Source organism: Neomonachus schauinslandi, chromosome 13 (assembly GCF_002201575.2).
Source record: "Neomonachus schauinslandi chromosome 13, ASM220157v2, whole genome shotgun sequence".
In the NCBI taxonomy this organism is placed as follows: domain Eukaryota; kingdom Metazoa; phylum Chordata; class Mammalia; order Carnivora; family Phocidae; genus Neomonachus; species Neomonachus schauinslandi.
Window position 1 is genome coordinate 66,929,133 of NC_058415.1, and position 19,929 is coordinate 66,949,061.

Sequence of the window (19,929 nt, forward strand, 5' to 3'; positions counted from 1 at the left end):
AAAAAAAAAAAAAAAAAAAAAAAAAAAAAAAAAAAAAAAAAAAAAATGGGATGTGGCCGGCGCCCGCCCCGCGGGCGGCCGGGAGGCGGGAACCCGCCGCCACCCGAACCGCCGCCGCCGCCGCCGAGCCGTGCGGGGCCAGGCCGCGCCCTCCCCGGGCGCCCGCCGGCTCGCATGCCGAGGGGCTCCGGGGCGTAGCTGCGCGCCGGGCGCCGCCTCCGGGCTCCTCCGGCCCCGCCATGGGCTGCTGCAGCTCCGCCTCCTCCGCCGCGCAGGTGAGGGGCTCCCGCCTCCCGGCCGCCCGCCCGGATGCTTCCCCAGCGCCGCGCCGCTGGCACCCGCTGCCTCCCGCTGCCTCCCGCTGCCTCCCGCTGCCCGAGATCCTCCCTTCAGCCCACCGTGCGCTCCGGAGACCCCCACCCCCGCTTATCCCTGGAGTCTGTCCCGCAGGTGCCCCCGCGCTGGCTCCGCGGCTGCCAACTCGCAGCCCCCTCTGCGCGGCCCCCAGTACGCCCCCGGCTCTCGCTGGCCCCTTTCCGACTTGGCCTCTTCCCAGTCACACCTGAGCGGCCCGTCCCGCCCGCCTGCAGGTAGAAGCAACACAGGCGCCTCCTCTCTGCTCTGCCCCAGGTGGCACCCCGTTCCCTCGTCTTCTGGGCCTTGCGCCTCTCTTCCCATCTCCTTGGAGTCTCCCCTTCCTCATCCACCGGCTGTTTTCTGTGCTCCCAGGCGGAGTACCCTCAGCGTGGGCTCTTCACCCCTTTTCCACGTTATTCCAGTTTCTGCTCCATTGGATATTCTGTCCCTTTCTCTTGCCCGCCGCCCCCGACAGCAGGTTCAAGTGTTGAAGCGGGTTCCGGAGCCCTTACACGGCCCACTTCCCAGATCCCACCCGCTCGCCTTGCACCCCATCCCCCCTTTGTGCCCTGACCCTGGGCACCGCGGCCTCTTCGTGCACCGAGGCCCCTGCGGGAGCGCTGACACTAGGCTGGGAAGGAGATTGGGCACCTGGTGGGTGACGGGAGCGTTACGGAAACTCCCTCTTTGTTGCCAGTGTAACAGGAGGAAGAGGTGCCGAATTTAGTTTTTCTGTGGGCACTGGCTGAATGTTGCCGCTGAGGGCTGAGATGCAGAGATTTCTCCCAGCTTCTACCCTGCCCCCACCCAAATTTCGCTAACCTCCCCCTCCCTTGCCGATCCGAGCCCTTAACCTGGATGGAAATGTTTAGACAACTGTATAAGGATCAAATGTAATAGAACTTGACTGCTGGCCACTAATAACTGAGAGGACCTGTTTGTAAATTACCTAATTTAGTGGATTAGTGAGTATTTACAAATACGATAAAAAGCAATCAGGAATACTGCATCAAACGTGTTGGTGTATGAAAAATAGGCTCTGACAACGCCTGGAATGTAATCTCACAGTTTCATTAGCGTAGAATTTAACTGTGGTCTTTGATTTGTCTGTTTTGGGGGGAAGACGAGGGCTCTTGTTTTTAGAAATAAAGGCTGGTTGGTTCTTGGTGAAGAAAAATGCTAGTTTGGAAAAAAAAAAATTTCCTCCAGAGATCGAGCATCTGCGATAATGCCAGAAGTGTTTTGCGGCTGCTAAATGACTATATATAACTCAGTTTTAAATAACCTGCATACTTGCTCTGAAAATCTGAGGTCTGTTCGAAAATGACTAGAATTGCAGATGAATGGAGGACATCTATGTTTTATGAAGTATCCAACCTATTTGTCCAGTTCTTTTTTTAAAGGGTGTTTGCTTACTGGGTTTTTTGTTGTTGTTGTTGTTTTTTCTCCTACTAGGATCACGGTCAGGCTGATTGGTTTAGTTAGTTAAACCTTCCTATTCAGTTGGAATAGGCAAGAAAACTATAGGTGGTGGTATGGAGGAGAGGTGGAAAGACCAGGGTTTTCATATTAACAGTTAAAGGTGTGGGATTACACAATACCTTTCAACTGGTTAGGGAGTTTTGGGGGAGGGGGGAATCTAGTTGAGTGCTATTCATCTCACATTTACTTAGATATTATTTTCACCAAAAAGGTGTTTTCATACTGCCTTTCTTTTAGGAACTGGGTGACTTTACATCCCCCTTTGGTGGTGAAATGCCTTTAAAACAGGACATTATTGATAGTTTGTGGATGGCTTATTCAGTGTGTGAACAGTTAAAATTGGGAGGGATGGATGCTGGACCAAAACTCTGCTTTAATCACAGGTCTTGCATTTGACTAGCTCCACATCTTACTTTTCAGAATGCTGTCACATACATTTTCTTCGCTTTTCCCTCCTCTTGCAGTCACTGTTTCCTTCATGCCATGTTCTACAGACAAGATGCATGTCATGCACCCTCGGGTGCATTTTTTTTTTTTCTTCTGTAGATTCCTATAACCAATCAGCAGCTGTCACATGCCTTTAAGTTCAGCTTTAGGGACCTGTAGTGTTCAGTGGAGCATCGAGGAAGAGGTTTTGTGCCAAAGAGCTGGTCCTTTTTTTTTTTTTTTTTTTAATTTGAGATTTTGGCATCATTCTTCATTTGTGAAATGTTACCAATCTGCTGGCATTTTAATGCCCCTTTCAGGAGTGTCCCCAGTTTTAGAATAATATCGTATCTATGTATGTTGTGTTGAAACAAAATAGGAATGCAACTTCACAGTCACTTTGAACCTCTCTTAGATGCCTCAATTGTATTTTCAGGCCAAATGTGTTTCTTTTCATCCCTTCTACTGGACTGTAAGCTTCTTGATAACAGGAGCTGCTTTTGTTTTCCCCATCTTTGTATCCATTGCAGTGCCTCACTATACCTTGTACAGAATAGTTGCTTAGCAGTACTCAATAAACAATGTATACACACACATTTCACTATCTGGCTGGCAAGTAACATTGAATATGAGTCCAGCCCTGAGCCGCGTGCTGTTTCACTTCATGGGCTGGTTGACTAATTCCACCAAGCCATCCTCTTTCAAGCTCAAATTTGAACTGTTTAAGTTAAAATTGACCTGCCTTTCCCACATTCCTTCCTATTTTGTCAATGGTACCATCAGTTTGCAGAATTGAGCAGGATTCTCCTTTTCTTCTGGTGCTCTGCTCAATGCCTGTATTTTAGTTGGAGCAGTGGCTATAACATCTTTAAAAAGCTTGTCTGCAAACTCTAATGATAACCTGCATAGCACATCAAAACAACGTGCTTCGGGGTACTCTGCAGTTCAGCTTAGCTTTTCTCAGTGGTATCGTCAGCAATTTTAAAGCTCTGGCAGGTTTTATCAATGTAAATATAGTGCGTTTCCTTTTTGTGGTAGGGATTCACTTTTGAAATGTAATTTATTTTTCCTCCTAGTCTCTTGCTATGTTGTAGACTCTCATAAAAGAGTTTATGGTCTTCCCAACTGTTTCATCTCTTGTAGTCTGTCCTGATATTATTTGCATTTTCTTGGCAGTGTCTGGATATCATAATTTGCCATCAAAATAATTATCCTGTTTTAGGATTTAGATCAAAGGGAAGTGTCACCTTCTATACTAACTTGTATTTCATTGCCGAAGGAGCAAATTATTGGCAAAATGATTTTGTGCCCTATCAGTTATGTACATCTAAGTGTCTTAATGTCTACAGAGTCAGGGCTCTTATAGAACTCTTAATTATGATTTTTATTAGTGACCACTACAAGTTATTTGCTAATATTAGTAACTGCTCAAAACAGGCCAACACATGATAGCCTTTGCCTAAAAACCTCTTTGAAGGGAACGTAAAAGTGAGATAGTCTTGAGTTTCTTTTTACAGCACTAATCTTCCCTAAGACTCTTAAAATTTATTCCCAACTCTCCATAATTCGTTTATTCTGTTAAACCTGACATAATTTCTATTCTTGTAATGTTAAACTTCAAAGTTCATGTGTAAATCTTCAGATTTATGAAATGTTCTTTCCCATTGACAAACCAGTTTGAATGAAGCAGGCTTTCCAAAGATTACTTAGCAAACTGCCGTAAGTCTTTGTTGTTAATGGCTAGATCATTATTTCTCACAGCAGTGCTTTGGAGGCCAGGAGATTCTGCAAATTGTACTTGTCTACTGTCTTGTCCCATGGTACTCAAATTGAGAGCTATAAATTTAACTGTCTTTTTGTAGCTCTTCTATCTTGTCTAGGGAGTAATGAAAAACAGTCAAGTGGTGCAGTAATACTGGTTAACTTTTTGAGTATGTTAACTGTTCCTTAACAGATGTTAATAATACTGTAGTCTCCATCTGCTTTGTGGAATTTGAAGTCAGATGATAAAAATGGCATTTGAAGAGTGTAGTGGGTTTTCCCAATAGAAACTAAGTTGTTCCATTAAACTATGTCCAGCAAGGTAGACTTTCTGGGATTAAAAAGTCATGGCATGAAGACAGTTTATTTTTCTTCTTCTTCTGAATACTGTGCTCTTAGTATAGAAGATCCTCAAAATATGTAAATCAAAGTTACTGTTAAAATTGGAAAACAATGTAAAAATGGTAATGCTTTTTGTATAGCTATTTTCCACAGTGATTTTCGTGTTGTAATTTCTACAGTAACTGAAGAAATTGGGAGTTTCATTGTACAGCTGAAGAAGGTTAGGAAAGTTGGCTGAAGTCAGCTACCAAGTGGACAGATCCAAACTTTAATCCTGGTCTTCTGGATCGCAGTCCCGTGTTTCTGTGTTCACATGCATGTTTCCCAAATCTTAAATTGCAGCTCACTCTGTCTTTAGAAAAAGTCCACTCGATAAAATTTTGGATTAAGGAATTTCCAATTTAAATTCATGGCACCATTTTGAACTTCATGGAGGTCCTAGCTGTGGAACAACATAGTATATAATAGAGCAAAACTAGTCTAGCTAGAATGTTCCCATGCTTCACAAATGCTATCAAATACTATTTGATGTGTTCATCCTATCATTTAGAAATGTTATTGGTTTGGGAGGATAATTATTTATAAAAACGCATTCTCTATTATGCTCTGGTAATTGGTTAATAGCTGTGTTTCTACATAACCCTCCACACCCTCCGTTCCCCCTCTCCCCCGCCAAGAAGAAGAAATATTTCCATGTTGTAACTTTGGCTCAGATTTTTAGGACTCTAGGGGATATTAGAGATAAACCAGTCCTACTATCTCACCTTTCTGTTGAGCTAAACTAGAATTGAGAAGCTATGAAGTAGTCTGAGGTTGGAGAAATCGTTATGAGGTAGCTGGGACTAGAAACCTACTCTGTCTCTTAATCTCTTGATCTTTCTGCAGTCCAGTTAATTCTTAATGTTTTAAGTCCTCTTATCTTTGCAATCTTGGCTGTACATTAGAAACACTTAGATAACTTTAAAGAACACTAATGCTTGGGTCCTACTCCCAGAGATTCTGATTTCATTGGTTCAAGGTCACTGCCTGGGCATCAAAATTTTTCAAAGTTCCCTTGGTGATTCTCCTCTGCCGCCAAAGTTGAAAACCACTGAGAACATAGCCTTTCTTTAGGTAACTTCATCTCCTCTTATGGTTTCAATTACAATCTGTATGCTGACAATTCCCAAACTGAATTACTGAATTAAAAGAAACTCTGTCCGGGCTTGTGATCCTAATATCCAACTGATTACTTAGCACTTCCAGTAGGATATCTTATAGGCAACTCAAACTCAGCATGTCAAAAACTGAACTCAAAATTTGTACACACACTCATCTTTTCAGAATCTCTGGCTCACTGAAGGATACCAATATCCTGATGTGGAAACTGAGACATGCAGGGGCCTACCTTTCATTCCTCCACGTCTCGTCACCACATCTTGCTTCTTTTACCTTCTAAATTCTACTGCCAACACCCCAGTCTAAGCCTCCATCATCTCTGGCCAGAACCTTGCTTAGGGATCTCCCTGTATTATTCATGCTCTCTTCAAATTTTTCTTTCCGTACTGCAGTCTCAGTGATCTTTAAAAAATCCAAAGCTGATTGTGTCCCTCTCCTGCTTGAAACCCTTTAATGGTTTCCGACTGCTTTTAAGACAAAGACCAGAATCTCTGACCTTAGCCAACAAGACTCCTTGTGGGGTGGTCTCTGTCTCTCTAGTGTCATTGTCCTCTTATGCTCACTCTTCGTGCTCCAACCTCACAGATTCCTCAGTGGATTGTATTCCTTCTCCTTTTAGGACTTTTTCCAACTTCACAGATTCCTCAGATTGTATTCCTTCTCCTTTTAGGACTTTTTCCACTTGCTATTCACTTGTCTGGAAGACTGTTTTCTCCCTGGCCCTTGGTTGGCTACTACTCATCCCTTAAGTTTTAGCCTTAAAATTACTTCTTTGGAAAAGGCTCCCCGATCCTTCAAACCAGGCCACGTCTCCTCAATAAATTCTCATAGCCTTAAGAATTTTACCTTTGGGGCGCCTGGGTGGCTCAGTCGTTAAGCGTCTGCCTTCGGCTCAGGTCATGATCCTAGGATCCTGGGATCGAGCCCCACATCGGGCTCCCTGCTCAGCAGGAGGCCTGCTTCTCCCTCTCCCACTCCCCCTTTCTCCCTCTCCCATTCCCCCTGCTTGTGTTCCCTCTCTCTCTCTGTCTCTCTCTCTGTCAAATGAATAAATAAATCTTTAAAAAAAAAAAAAGAATTTTACCTTTGAGTACTTAAAGCAAAAAACAAATAATTATACAGTTGATATTGGCTGGACTGGGAGTTGGCAAAACTAGTCCATGGGCCAAATCTGGCCGGCTACCTGTTTTTATATGGCTTGCAAGCTAAGAATGCTAAAATTGTGTGTGTGTGTGTGTGTATTTTTAATGGAAAAAATCAACAGATTATTGCATGATACATTTATTTCGTACAATTGTATAAAATTTGACTTTAATTGTCCACATAGTTTTATTGTGACACGATCCCACTCATTTGTTTACATATTGTCCGTGGCTACTTTCATGCTACAGTGGCAAGGTTGAATAGTTATGACAGAGACTCTACAAAAGTAAATATTTACTCTGTGGCCTTTATTTTTTTTTTTTAATATTTTTTTTATTTATTTTTTTTAAAATATTTTATTTATTTATTTGAGAGAGAGAGAATGAGAGACAGAGAGCATGAGAGGGAGGAGGGTCAGAGGGAGAAGCAGACTCCCCACTGAGCAGGGAGCCCGACGCGGGACTCGATCCTGGGACTCCAGGATCATGACCTGAGCCGAAGGCAGTCGCTTAACCAACTGAGCCACCCAGGTGCCCTACTCTGTGGCCTTTAAAGAAAATGTTTGCTGACCCCTGGTCTAGACCGAGCTGACAAAGAGTGGGACCATGTCTGCTTTGTTCATTGCTGTTATTCTCTGTGCTAGGTTGATAGACGGTACATGATAGGTGCTCAGGAAATATTTGAATAAATTAACAAATGTTCTCTTTCCTTCCATGAACGGATGTGGATGAACTGCTACCTTAGCAAGTCTGATGATTTAAAATTCAATACAACAATTTTTTAAAGGTATAAAGACTTCGAAAGAAGATTCTCTATAGCATCCTCAACAGCATTCTTTGGCAGTTTGTATGTTGCAGGTATACATGTCATATGTGAAGCAAGGGGACTTATAGAGGTGTAAGTTTCCCGGGTCAGGTGGATGGGAAAAGACTGGTCCACTCCAATAATGGGCCAGTTGGATTTACAGTGCTGACGTTTTTATAGCAGGCACAAATGGATGGGACTTTATGTGAAGTGTTATAAAGAAAAAGTGTTTGAACTGGTGAAAACTTCAGTCATTAAAGAGGCATTGTTATTTCTACTGTGGGAATTCACTCTGGAAATGGTTAAAGTTTTTGGCACAGTAATATTTCTTCCCTTTTAGTACTTTTTGTTGTCTCATTTATTTGGAAAATAGCACAGCATGATGTTCCAATTTTGAATTTATGCATTGTGTCAAACTTGGTATTCTTTTTAAAAGGTGATTTTGAAAGTGATTTGCATTTCTCAGGTTTTTTTTTTTAAGATTTTATTTATTTGAGAGAGAGAGCGCGCGCTTGTTCGCATGAGCTGGGGGAGCAGCAGAGGGAGATGGCTGAGCAAGGAACCCAATGCAGGGCTGGATCCCAGGACCTTGGGATCATGACCTGAGCCGAAGGCAGACACTTAACCAACTAAGCCACCGAGGCACCCTCTTTCAGTAGGTTTTAATATACTCCGTGGTAGTGGGGGGTCCTGTTTATTTTTTCCTGTGATATATTCCTTTTTTTTAAAAAAAAAAGATTTATATATTTTGGGGGGGGGAGTGGGAGAGTTGTTTTTTTTTTTAAGATTTTATTTGGGGACGCCTGGGGGCTCAGTTGTTAGGTCTCTGCCTTCGGCTCAGGTCATGATCCCAGGGTCCTGGGATCAAGCCCCGCATGGGGCTCCCTGCTCAGTGGGAAGCCTACTTCTCCCTCTCCCACTCCCCCTGCTCGTGTTCCCTCCCTCGCTGTCTCTCTCTCTGTCAAATAAATAAATAAAATCTTAAAAAAAAAAAGATTTTATTTATTTATTTGACAGAGAGAGAGCTAGCAAGTGTGCACGTGAGCAGGGGCCATGGAGGGGCAGAGGAAAAGGGACAAGTAGAGTTCCTGATGAGCAGGGAGCCCAACATGGGGCTCCATTCCAGGACCCTGAGATCATGACCTGAGCCGAAACCAAGAATCCGACACTTAACAGACTGTGCCACCCAGGTGCCTCAATAGACTCTTCTTTGATTTCATATCAGTTGTATAATAGGATTTACTTAAGAAACATTTGGTTGATGAATCACTGGAAATTATTTATTGTGTGAAAATAATATTACTCTTTTTAGCTCTTCTCTACAACATCTCACAACCAACTATTTGGACATTTATTTAGAAAAGAAACTCTTAAAAGCTATTTTTAGTCTAATTTTTAAGGTTGTTAGATATACTGAAAATTGTTAAACAGAAGTGTTTGATTTCTGGATACTTTTATATAACGTAAAATAAAGAAAACAGCAAAAAGAAAAATTGGAAATAGGCGATTACTTCAGGATGTTCAAGTAGTAGTTAAGGTATAAAAGTGTTTTTTTGTAGCATTGTGGTGATGATGATGATCTTGTAACATTTTTCATTATGAATCACTTAGGATAATTACACTGTAAGAAATAAAGAAACCTTAAGGGGCGCCTGGGTGGCTCGGTCGTTGGGTGTCTGCCTTCGGCTCGGGTCATGGTCCTGGGGCCCTGGGATTGAGCCCCACATTGGGCTCCCTGCTTGGTGGGGAGCCTGCTTCTCCCTCTCCCACTCCCCCTGCTTGTGTTCCCTCTCTCGCTATGTCTCTATCTGTCGAATGAATAAATCTTAAAAAAAAAAAAAAAAGAAACCTTAAATCTAAATAGCTAAAATATTAAAAAATTAATCTTGCATAAATTGCAAGGTAGTATGTCTTCTAGGTTGGTTAGTTTAGCGGCTTGATGATGTCAGTGAGGACCTGACTTCTCTTTTTGCTTTTTAATTTTTTTTTTTATTTTAAGGAAGATCATTTCTCCTCACTTATCTGCCCTCATGATCCCAAGATGCATGTGGCTCTTCCTACTTTCTTTTGCTGAGCTGACAACCTCCAGTGTTTTCCCTTTAGTAGGAGTTAGGGAGGGTTGCATACTCATGCCTAAACAATTTCTAGCAGTGGGGAGACCAAGTACCCTGTCATTGGTTGGCTTAGACTAACCAGGATTTCCTGGAGTCAAGTGGAGGTGGAGCAGCACTAGAACTCCGGCTGCAGTGCAGAGGGTGGGGATGGTGACGGGTCGTCAGCCAGTAGTCCCTGTTACATAGTTTTGCCATTTTCTTCTGCCTGTAAAGTCACACCTCTGCAGTGTTTCCTAACATTTTGCTTCTAGCTCCATTATAAGACTTCACAGCTCATAGCTGGAAGTCACACAATTATCTTTCTGTTCTCCCAGGAATATTGCTCTAGCCACTGCTGAAGCCCCTGTTTCTTTTACCCACCCCCTTCCTCTTTCCTGTTCTGAGGCCAGAATAGCTTCAGGATAAAGAAGACCATTTAAGGTTGGAATAATGGTTAAGTAGCTAATTAATATTCCCGCAGTCAGTGATCCTCAAGAGAATCTTGGGGGTTTAGATAACCTCTTCCCTCTAGCTCTCAATTTCCTCGTCTACCTCTTCTGTGTGTGTTTATCTCTGTCTGTTCGGTACTCGTTTATTCTCTTTTCCCTAACATTTTCTTTTTCCTTCCTTTTGACCCCTCCCTGATGCACTTAAGGAGCCATAATACTGAGTGGGATGTACTAGGATAGAGAAGGAAAAAAAGGCACTCTCTTTTTTCCTTCTCTATCCTAGTACATCCCACTCAGTATTATGAGAGTGCCTTTTTTTCCTTCCCTTCCGTTTAATTTCTTTCTTTCTTTTTTGTATAAAGAAAAGTAAACCTGAAGATTCACCTCATTATTTAGGATATCTACGATATAAAGAGCCCTCATAAAAAATGCATCTCTGCAACAAATAGCCAATTTACAGAAGAGGAAATAGTAAACTAATATGTAAATGTGTTCAATCTTACTGATAATCAAATTAACTGAAAGCACAGAGACACTCTTTTACACCTGCAACTTTGGTAAAAGTTAACAGAATATTAATTGCTCATGTGGTTTTGACTCAAGTGTACTTTATTGATTTGCTGAATAAATTGGAATGACTCTCTTGGGACATTGTTTGATGACATACATTGAAAGCCATAAAAAGCAGTAGACCTCACTTATTTAGTACTCCAAAAGTACAGTAAATGCCATATGCAAGAATCTTTCCATTTGGTGTTATTTATAATAGCAAAAGAGTTTAATTTTAAATACAGTATTTTTGGTGTAACATTTTTTTATACTAAAAAAAAGTCTATATGTGTCTCATTTCCCATCCCCAGCTTAATGATCCTCCCTTAATGCATAAGTGGCCTTCTACCTTCCTTATAAGAAATCCTTTCCCTACTGTTACCCCAAAGGGCCACTAGAATCCGTAGAATTGAACACCATCTTATACTGATGAGAATATGGGCTGCATAGCCGGGCTGCATAGCCAGACTCCACGGGTTTGAATTTCAATTCTGTCACCAGCTGGGTTATTTGGACCAAATTCTTTAACATTTGATGCCTCACTTTCCCCAGATGTAAAATGGGAACAGTAATAAAACTTGTCTCATATAGGCTTATAGCAGATTGCACAGCCCATGAATATATCTCCAGCATTATCATATTAATGGAAACTAAATCTGTCAGATGTCTTTGTATCCATTAATCCTCCCCTGGAAAAAGTCCTGTTTGGGTTTTGGAAAAGGGACCCTGACTTCTAAAAATTTTAAATTGTGTCTAGAAGATGAGCCCTCAGGGTGAAATAAGCAGCAATAATGAGAGGCTAAACTGGGTGCTTAGGAGTTAAGGGAATGGGGAAACCAAGAGAGGATGGACTAGTTGGTGAGTGGGCTACCTGAAAATGACCGTTGATCTGGCCTTAAAGGATGGGGCTTTGAGTGGGAGGAAAGACAGATTTCAGTAGAAAACAGAAGGGGCACTCCAATGAAAGGAATGGCTTGAACAGAGGCAAGGAAGCCTTTAACTCACTGCAAAGGAGACCTGGCCAGAGTAGAGAGAAGAGATGTTACGTGTAGGGAAGGCATTAATATTTGAACGGAAGGAAATAGGCAGCCATGGAGGGTTTTTCAGAGTGATTTAAGGAAGATTAATATGACAGCCTTGCTGTGCTCGAAGTGGGAGAAAGGGAAACATGCCACCCAGGAAGCTGTTCACTATCTTGGACCAAACAGTGTTTCCCAAATGGGAAACAGAGAAGAGATATTGTGGAATTGAAATAGGACAGACTTTCCTGATTTATCTGGGCCTGTGGGATGAAGGAGAGGGATAAAACCAGTTTAGAATGCCATATAATAGAGGAAGGGTATTGTAATAGGCATTGCAAGGGGAGATGGAGACTAGTATGTGGGGAAGGGAAGGTGAGTTTAATTTTGTGTGCACTGAGTTTTGAGGCGATACCAATACCTCCATGTAGCTAGCAGTTTCCCATAGGCAATGGAAGACCTAGAACTGGATTTCAGATAATGCTTTAAGTCATGCGCCTAGAGGAGATGCTTTCAGGATGGGTGATCTCTGAGGGGAAGGAAAGGGCATGAAATACGAGAGCAGACAACTAGGGAATGAGTGATGACTGGTCATGAACTGGGGGTTTCTCTGTGCTCGTTCCCTGTCTGCTCTCATATAATAAATTTCATTTTTTTCTCACAAGTCTGGGAGGGGGGGGGTGCCACTGTTAGCCCCATTTTACAGATTAGGAAGCTGAGGCTGAGAAAGCTTAGGCAGTTTGCCCAAGTTCCCCCCAAGTAGTGTAAAGCCTGGAGTAGTTCAAAGCACGTACATTTCCTACTGCACTACATTCCTCTCTCTTCTGCTGTACTGAGGACTACTACATTTGGATAGTATATTAAACGTACCTCAGACACCACTTACCTGTCACTTAAGTTCAGAGATTGTGTGTACTGTTTGCCCTCACTTTAAAGTGTGTGTGTGTGTGTAGGGGAGGGTGTTGGTTTTATTTATTTTTTAACATTTATTTATTTGGCTAAGATCAAGTGTAGTATCTGTTCTTACCAGTTTAACATTTATTTATTTTAGAGAGAGATTGAGCGGGTCGGGGGGATGGGCAGAAGGAGAGGGAGAGGATCTCCAGCAGACTCCCTGCTGAGCATGGAACCCAAGGCTGGCTTGGTCTCACACCTTCAGATCATGACCTGAGTCAAAATCGAGAGTCTGATGCTTAACCGACTGAGCCACCCAGGTGCCCTGAGGGTCTTGGTTTTAAATCAATGCACCCCAAACTGGAGGTCCAGGATGACAGTTTGGAGCAGAGTGTGGTCTGCATAAGTGGTGGTTATAAACCTTGGACTCTAGGGACCCTTGACTGCTCTGCATTCCCTCCTGGGCCCTTTTACAGATTCTTCTAAAACCTTGAGTCTGAATAAGTCTATCATGGCAGTAAGTTTACCAAATGTGACTATAATTGTGTCCTTTCCCCCGTAACTCAGATTCTTGAGAATATCATTTTAAATAAGGAGTATATGTTTATTTAGTCAGTCTTTGGAGATCCATGGCCTCTAAAAGGGTTAATGTAATTGATGCTGGTGGTATTTAATAGTGAGTACGAACAAGGCTCTGGAGAGCAGTAAGAAAGGAAAGGGTGAAGAAAACAGCCACAGTGAAGTTGACTTTGTAGAACAAATAATTAGCATGCACATTAGGATCAAATTACAAAAGCAGAAATTTTCACCACCAGGGCAAAAGCTGGATTTTTTTTTTTTTTTAAACGAAATTGTGCTTAAAACTCAGCATATTTAAGGGGCACCTGGGTGGCTCAGTTGGTTAAGCGTCCGTGTTTGGCCTAGGTCATGATCCCAGGGTCCTGGGATCGAGCCCCACATCGGGCTCCTTGCTCAGCGGGGAGTCTGCTTCTCCCTCTGCCTCTCCCCCAACTCATGCTCACTCTCTCTCTCTCTCAAATAAATAAATAAAATCTTAAAAAAAAAAAAAAAAAAAAAAAAAAAAAAACTCAGCATATTTAAGAGAATTTTATTCCTTGCTTGCTAGGCTCTGAAGTTTTTTTTAAATCTGTTTTGCATGTGATTTTGTATTTTCATGACAAGTCCAAAAACATGAAGTGTTGGAAGACAATTCTAAAGATCTCAAGTTTTAGGTCTAGCATATTAAATACATTCTGAAACTAACTGTACTTCTACGTCAAGAAAAACATTTTGGAATAGATGGTGGTGGTTGAAGTAGATTTCAGTTATGAAAGTTTAGAAATAATACTTTAATACTTTCATTTTAAAATTGAATGCAATTCTATTTTTAAATAGGTAGTGATAATTAATACAGTTTAATCTAGAAACTTGCCAAGAGCAAGTAGAAAGGCATGTTTCTCTTGTAGTACCAAGCAAACAGCAGGGAGCCTCCTGGGCAGGAGGAACACTTTCTTCTGACCTGCTACTTACCAGGCTCTTGTGATCCATGGGTGCTATTCCACAGTAAGGATACAAATGTTACTTATTTAGGAATGCCTTAAGGGTTTCTCCGAAGGCCGTGCTCCCGAAACACCAGGGTTACTAGGTGATCTTCCAAGAAAAGGGCTCTCAGGTCATAAAAGTTTGGGAAATTCTTGCTCATTCCATACCATCTCCCCAACATCTCCCTTACCTCTTTTGTTTGAGTCACAGTGCATATCAGCCTATTAAAGGCTTATTGCCCCACACGCCCCCTCCCCAACCCCAGGAAACCAGTTTAACTTTGCATAACTGACCTTTTGAATTTATTTGTCCTTAATTTTTTTCTTTTCATTACATCTATTTTTAAATATATTTTACTTATTTTTAAGTAAACTACCTCCAACGGGGCTCGAACTCAACAACCCTGAGATAAAAAGTTGCAAGCTCTATCCATTTAATCAGCCAGGTGGCCCTTTTCATTACATCTTGAGGAACTGTTCTGCAGAACACACTTTGAGAAATGGTTCTTGAAGTATTCCTTCTCAGTTCCCTTAAGTGACAACAAAGGAGAGTGTGGTAGTAACAAGAATGTTCTTGGATCAGATAACCCTTAGGTAGGAAGCTCTCAGCAGATCTGAAACGGAGTTCGAACACATCACAAGCTTCATGTTGTTTAAAATATTAGCAGAACAATGTAAATAAATTTCAAGTCACTTGAGTATATTATAATCTAAAAGCCTTCATGTGAATGGTTTCTCAGATTTGTGGTTTGAGATCTCCCAAGAAGTTAGGGAAGGACCCTACCAGTTTGTAATTTGGGAATCTGGCTAGACTGCTGTGCGGCCAGCTGGGCCAACCGCAAGAGAAGGAACCAGCCAGTTGGGTTTGGGGGTTTTCTTCCTTCCTCTGGGCCTGCTGCCTACCACCTCAGAGGGCCATCCAGAGGTGGACCTAGTGATCCAATGTTGTCTTTTGTTGGAGAAAGAATTGAGAATAGAGATGTAGTTAGAGGGGCTAAGCAAATAATAGATCCGCAGTAGATGCTTATTGAATAAATGTGATGGTGGGATGGGGTATTCAGGGACTAACAGTTTAGGATGCTAAAGATACTTGTCAAAATTACTATTAAAACAAATATAACCTGTGGTGGAAGGAAATGGGAATGAACCTGAAGATTATAATAAGGCCATTATTCGAAATGTTTGTTAATACTAGTGATCATGAACCTGACCTTATTAGCGTGTGTCCCTTCATTATAATGAAGTTTTAGTGGAGACATTAATACTAGTCAGTCAGGGGGGAAAAAAAAAGGGCACATCATAAACTAGAGACATCTGGGCTGGTCCACACCGAAGTATGCTATGTAATCAGCACTGGTTGATAGATTTATGAGAATGAAGGCTTCTCTTCCCTTCTGCCTCTGCCTCCCTACTCCCCTTCTTCTTTTTTTTTTTTTAAATTGGCTCACATTGCAGAATACATGAAGGAAGCTCGTCTGGCCCATCTTCACAATGCCTGTCTGGTAGCAGAGTGAGCAGAGCTATATAGATCCTATGTATTTTGTTCAAAGTGTGACTGGAAGGACAAAAAGCACAGCAAAAATGACCACCCCTGCCCATGACTGTGGTGCAGGAGTGAGAAGCTCTGAGGCCAGTGGGAAGGCACTGAAAAGAAAAAAGTAAAAGCATCAAGAATGTTGGTAAAATAAAGAGAACATTCCAGGTGGGTCACATGCTTTGGTTCAGTTCAGTGTTTACTGGCAAGTGTGCTGGTCAGGCTGCTAAGGACTGGCTTTAACCAAGAAAGAGACTTTACCTCTATAAGTATACAGCCTACAGAGGAGGGCAGGGGCTCCCACAGTGCTGGAGTGCACCTGCACCTCTCTTTCCACTTGTTTACAGTGTGTAAAGTGCTGACAATTTCTTGGTAGATTCTAACTAATTTTTTAAAAATAAGAGCTAGCAGTTGGTTGAGCAGCTGACTCCTGATTTCATCTCAAGTCGTGATCTCGGGGTCCTGGGATTGAGCCCTGCGTCAGGCTCCTTGCTCAGCAGGAGTCTGCTTGAGAATTCTCTCTCCCTTCCCCTCTGCCCTTCCCCCTGCTCGCTTGCTCTCTCAAATAAATAAAATAAATCTTTTAAAAAAAATAAAATACAAATAAGAGCTAGAAATAGATATTACTTTTGAAGTATGATCTGTGTCAGTTCTTAACTGGTAAGGGTGGAGTTCGGTAAACTTTGGGGTAAATTTATTGTGTCTGTAGGTGTGATAGTATTTTATTGCACAAAGTGAAGGGAAAAATAGTGTCCTTTACTAGAAAATAAAGCTTCCCTGAAGCCTATAGACTGGCCACATGGACTCTCGAGGTAGTCCCATAGAAAAGACGGTACCTATAATATGTTTAATATATTTTTTAAAGTTTTTATTTATTTAAGTAATCTCTACCCCCAACGTGGGGCTCAAACTCACGACCCTGAGATCAAGAGTCACATGCTCTTCCACCCAGGTGCCCCATATGTTTAATATTTTTATTCCTGCATTGAAATGACTAACATTTAAGCTAAGGTGTGGTTTTTGTTCTTTGATAGTGCAAGGTTCTAGTAACTTTATTTAAAGTAGAACAAATGAAAGGTATTCTTTTGTTGTTCACTAATCTCTGGTGGCTTTCTTGCTGCTCATCCACATCTGTTGACTGAATCCCAGATCTCTGTCCTTTCACCCTGCCAGGAAGTCCAGGTACTCTTGCCTCATACCAGAGGTGTGGTCCCAGAGTCTCATACCTACCTGGGTGCTGTGACCTGTTTGATGTCCCACAGCCACCGAACCACAGGGCCCAGAGTGGGTTCTTCAGTTGTCTCTTATCACTACATCAGACCAGCTTCTTGATTCTCTTCCAGCTTTCTCCCACTCAGATGGGCATTTTCTCTTCTACTCTCAAAGTATTTACACTTCATCTGCTTCCAAAAATTTTTTTTGTTTTTTTTTTTTTAAAGATTTTATTTATTCACTTGACAGAGAGAAACACAGCGAGAGAGGGAACACAAGCAGGGGGAGCGGGAGGGGGAGAAGCAGGCTTCCCGCGGAGCAGGGAGCCCGACGCGGGGCTCGATCCCAGGACCCTGGGATCACGACCTGAGCCGAAGGCAGACGCCTAACGACTGAGCCACCCAGGCGCCCCTGCTTCCAAAAATATTTTACGTGATTCATAACCAAATGTAAATATATTTAAGACTTCCGAAATGGGGGCGCCTGGGTGGCTCAGAGTGGCTACGTTCGGCTCCGGTCGTGGTCCTGAGGTCCCGGGATTTAGCCCTGAGGTGGGCTCCCTGCTCGGCAGGAAGCCTGCTTCTCCACCCGCCCCTCCCCCACTTGTACTTCCTCTCGCTCGCTCGCTCGCTCGCTCTCAAATAAATAAACAAATAAATAAATCTTTAAAAAAAAGACTTTTGAAATGAAAAGTCAAAAGCTAAAAGGAGAAGGTGGTATGGAAGAGACACACATGTCCTAAGTGCCTAAGCTTATTCACCTACCAGAGTTCTTATACCTTCTTTACAATAGTACTAATTCAAAGGAGATTATTACGTGAAATCCTTTTACAGAATCCCACAACTGGCAGGGCCTTGAGGTCTGTAGCCCAACCCACCAAGGTATCATGTCCACTAAGTGGACTTTGTTCAGGCTCTGCTTAAATACCTCCATCAGCAGAGAGCTCACTGCTTCCTGAGATAGTTAATTCTGCTTTCAGGCAGTTAGTAGAAATGTCTTCATTTTTGCACAGCTGAGCTCTTGTGTCCATGTAACTTTACTGTTGATTCTGATTCTGCACCCTTTAGCCAGGTAGAATAACTGAACTGAAGATAGAAATCAGCCTTTAATGTGTGCCAAGTTTGTGTGTATTTTAAACTTAAAAACCCTTAATTTATACAACCATTTCTACATGTCATGATTCGAGATCCTGTACTATTCTGGGCTCCCCCTTTTTTCCCTCTTATGCTTTGATTTTTAAGATTTATTTTTTTGTTCCTACCAAAGCTATACATGCATATATTTTTAAAGAGTCAAACATTTCTAGCAGGATTTTTTATTTAAGTCTCCCCCATTTTCTGTTGCCCTGAGGCCATCACTTTCAAATCTTTGAACTAAATCTTTTGCTTTTGCCTCTGTATCTCTAACATGCTTGTATTGCTGCCTCCTGGTTCTTCAGTTTCTGGCATTAATTTTGGCCTCCCGTTATGGACCATGAAGATTGAGCTCTCTTGCAACACCATTCTTTGCCCCATCCCATGGGCACACCCTGTTATCCTCCTGCTGTAGACATACCATAATTTTGTTTGGATCAGTGTTCAGTCTTTACATTATGACTATGTAAGTGTTCTTCACAGCAGAGTCATGTAATATTTCATCAATCTTACATAATCTTTTGTTGCTCTTGGAGATAATTGTCTTGTTTTGCTGTTTACCTAGTTTTCTATGCACTTAATGAATAATTTACCTCTAAATTCTTGCCTAGTTGTGTGAATTTCTTTGAGTCAGCTCAGATACCTTAGATACTCATTTCAATTTCAATTTCCCGACTTGATCTCTTCCATAGCTCCAGTCCGGGCTGGCGGGTTTTCAGGCCTACTGTAAAGCTCTTGATTTGAGATTTCCCTTCACATCATACCAGGGATTACCTTGATCTTTATCTGGATCCTGTGGACTTTTTAAAAATTTACTTAATATTTTTAAAATGTCTATGCGGCTTTCTTTATTTTATGAAATAAAATACCTTTCTGTGTAAGGAAAATGGAGGAAAGGAGGGAAGAAGGTGAAATAGAATTGGAGGAAGAAAACTTCTTTTTTTTTGCCTTTAAACTGCAAGATCTGGGAAGAGTTCAGAACATCTTTCTGCTTGAAATGAGACCAGTGAGTCTGATCAACATGGTGGATTCAATATCCACTTATTTCTGCTCCTTCTCCAAACTCCTTGGGGTGGCATAAATGTAGATCCTGATCACCTAGAATCTAAGGCCCAGGGATCCCTGAGGGCATGGGTGAGAAAAGAGGCTGAAAACAACAGAATTGGTTGACAGTGTGTGTTAGGAGTAGGTAGACCTTTGGATCACTTCCCCAGCGAAGCAACTAGATACACACACGGCCCTACAATCTTCTATTTTTACATCTTACGTTAAGGGCTGTGATCCATTTTAAGTTGAGTTTGTAGAGGGTTTGAGGTATAAGTTGGGTTTTTGTTTGTTTGCATTTTTGCATATGGGTGTCTAATTATTCCAGTACAATTTGTTGAAAATGCTATACATTTTCCCACTGAATTGCATTTGTACCTTTTTCACTTGATCTTAGCCAAAAGGCTGAGAAGCGATTAGATACCAACCATATATGTGTGGGTCCATTTCCAAACTTTCTATTCTGTTTCATTCATCTGTTTTATGGTAGCTTTATACTATATATTGAAATCAAATAGTGTGATTCCTTTAACCTTTTCCTTCTTTTTAAAGAACTATTTTGGCTGTTACGGTTCTTTTGTCTTTCCTTATACATTTTAGAATCAGCTTGTCAATACCTACCAAAAAAATTCCTGCTGGGGTTTTGATTTGGCTTGCGTTAAAACTGTAGATCAGTTAAGGAAGAATTGTCAAAGAATACTGAGTTTTCCTATCTGTGATGGTGGTGTAATTCTCCGTGTATTTAAACCTTTAGTTTCTTTCATCATTGTTAACTGTTCTGGTCTTTTCTGTCTTGGTTTATTCCCTTGATTTGGTAAAATACCTGCTTCGGTAGTTTCCTGAGAAAGGATACTTGAGGTAATTTTTTTTTTTTTTTGATACCTTGCATACTTTTATTCCTACCTCTTACCTATTTTACATTTGGCTGGATGTAAAATTCTGGATTGGAAATTATTGTCCCTCAGCATTTAAAATTGTTGTTCTTTTG

The 19,929-nt window shown here is 41.7% G+C and overlaps 1 protein-coding gene across 3 annotated transcripts in view; it reads left to right on the plus strand.

The window, feature by feature from the left end:
* The first annotated feature begins 108 nt into the window (after window positions 1-108).
* SLC44A1 (solute carrier family 44 member 1) overlaps window positions 109-19,929 on the plus strand; it is a 194,922-nt gene continuing 175,101 nt past the window's right edge. For all 3 annotated transcript variants that reach the window (XM_021691110.2, XM_021691109.2, XM_021691108.2), the window contains exon 1: window positions 109-275. In XM_021691110.2, coding sequence (XP_021546785.1) covers window positions 240-275 — 36 coding nt within the window. In that variant the 5' untranslated portion in view covers window positions 109-239. The remainder of the gene's footprint in view (window positions 276-19,929) is intronic.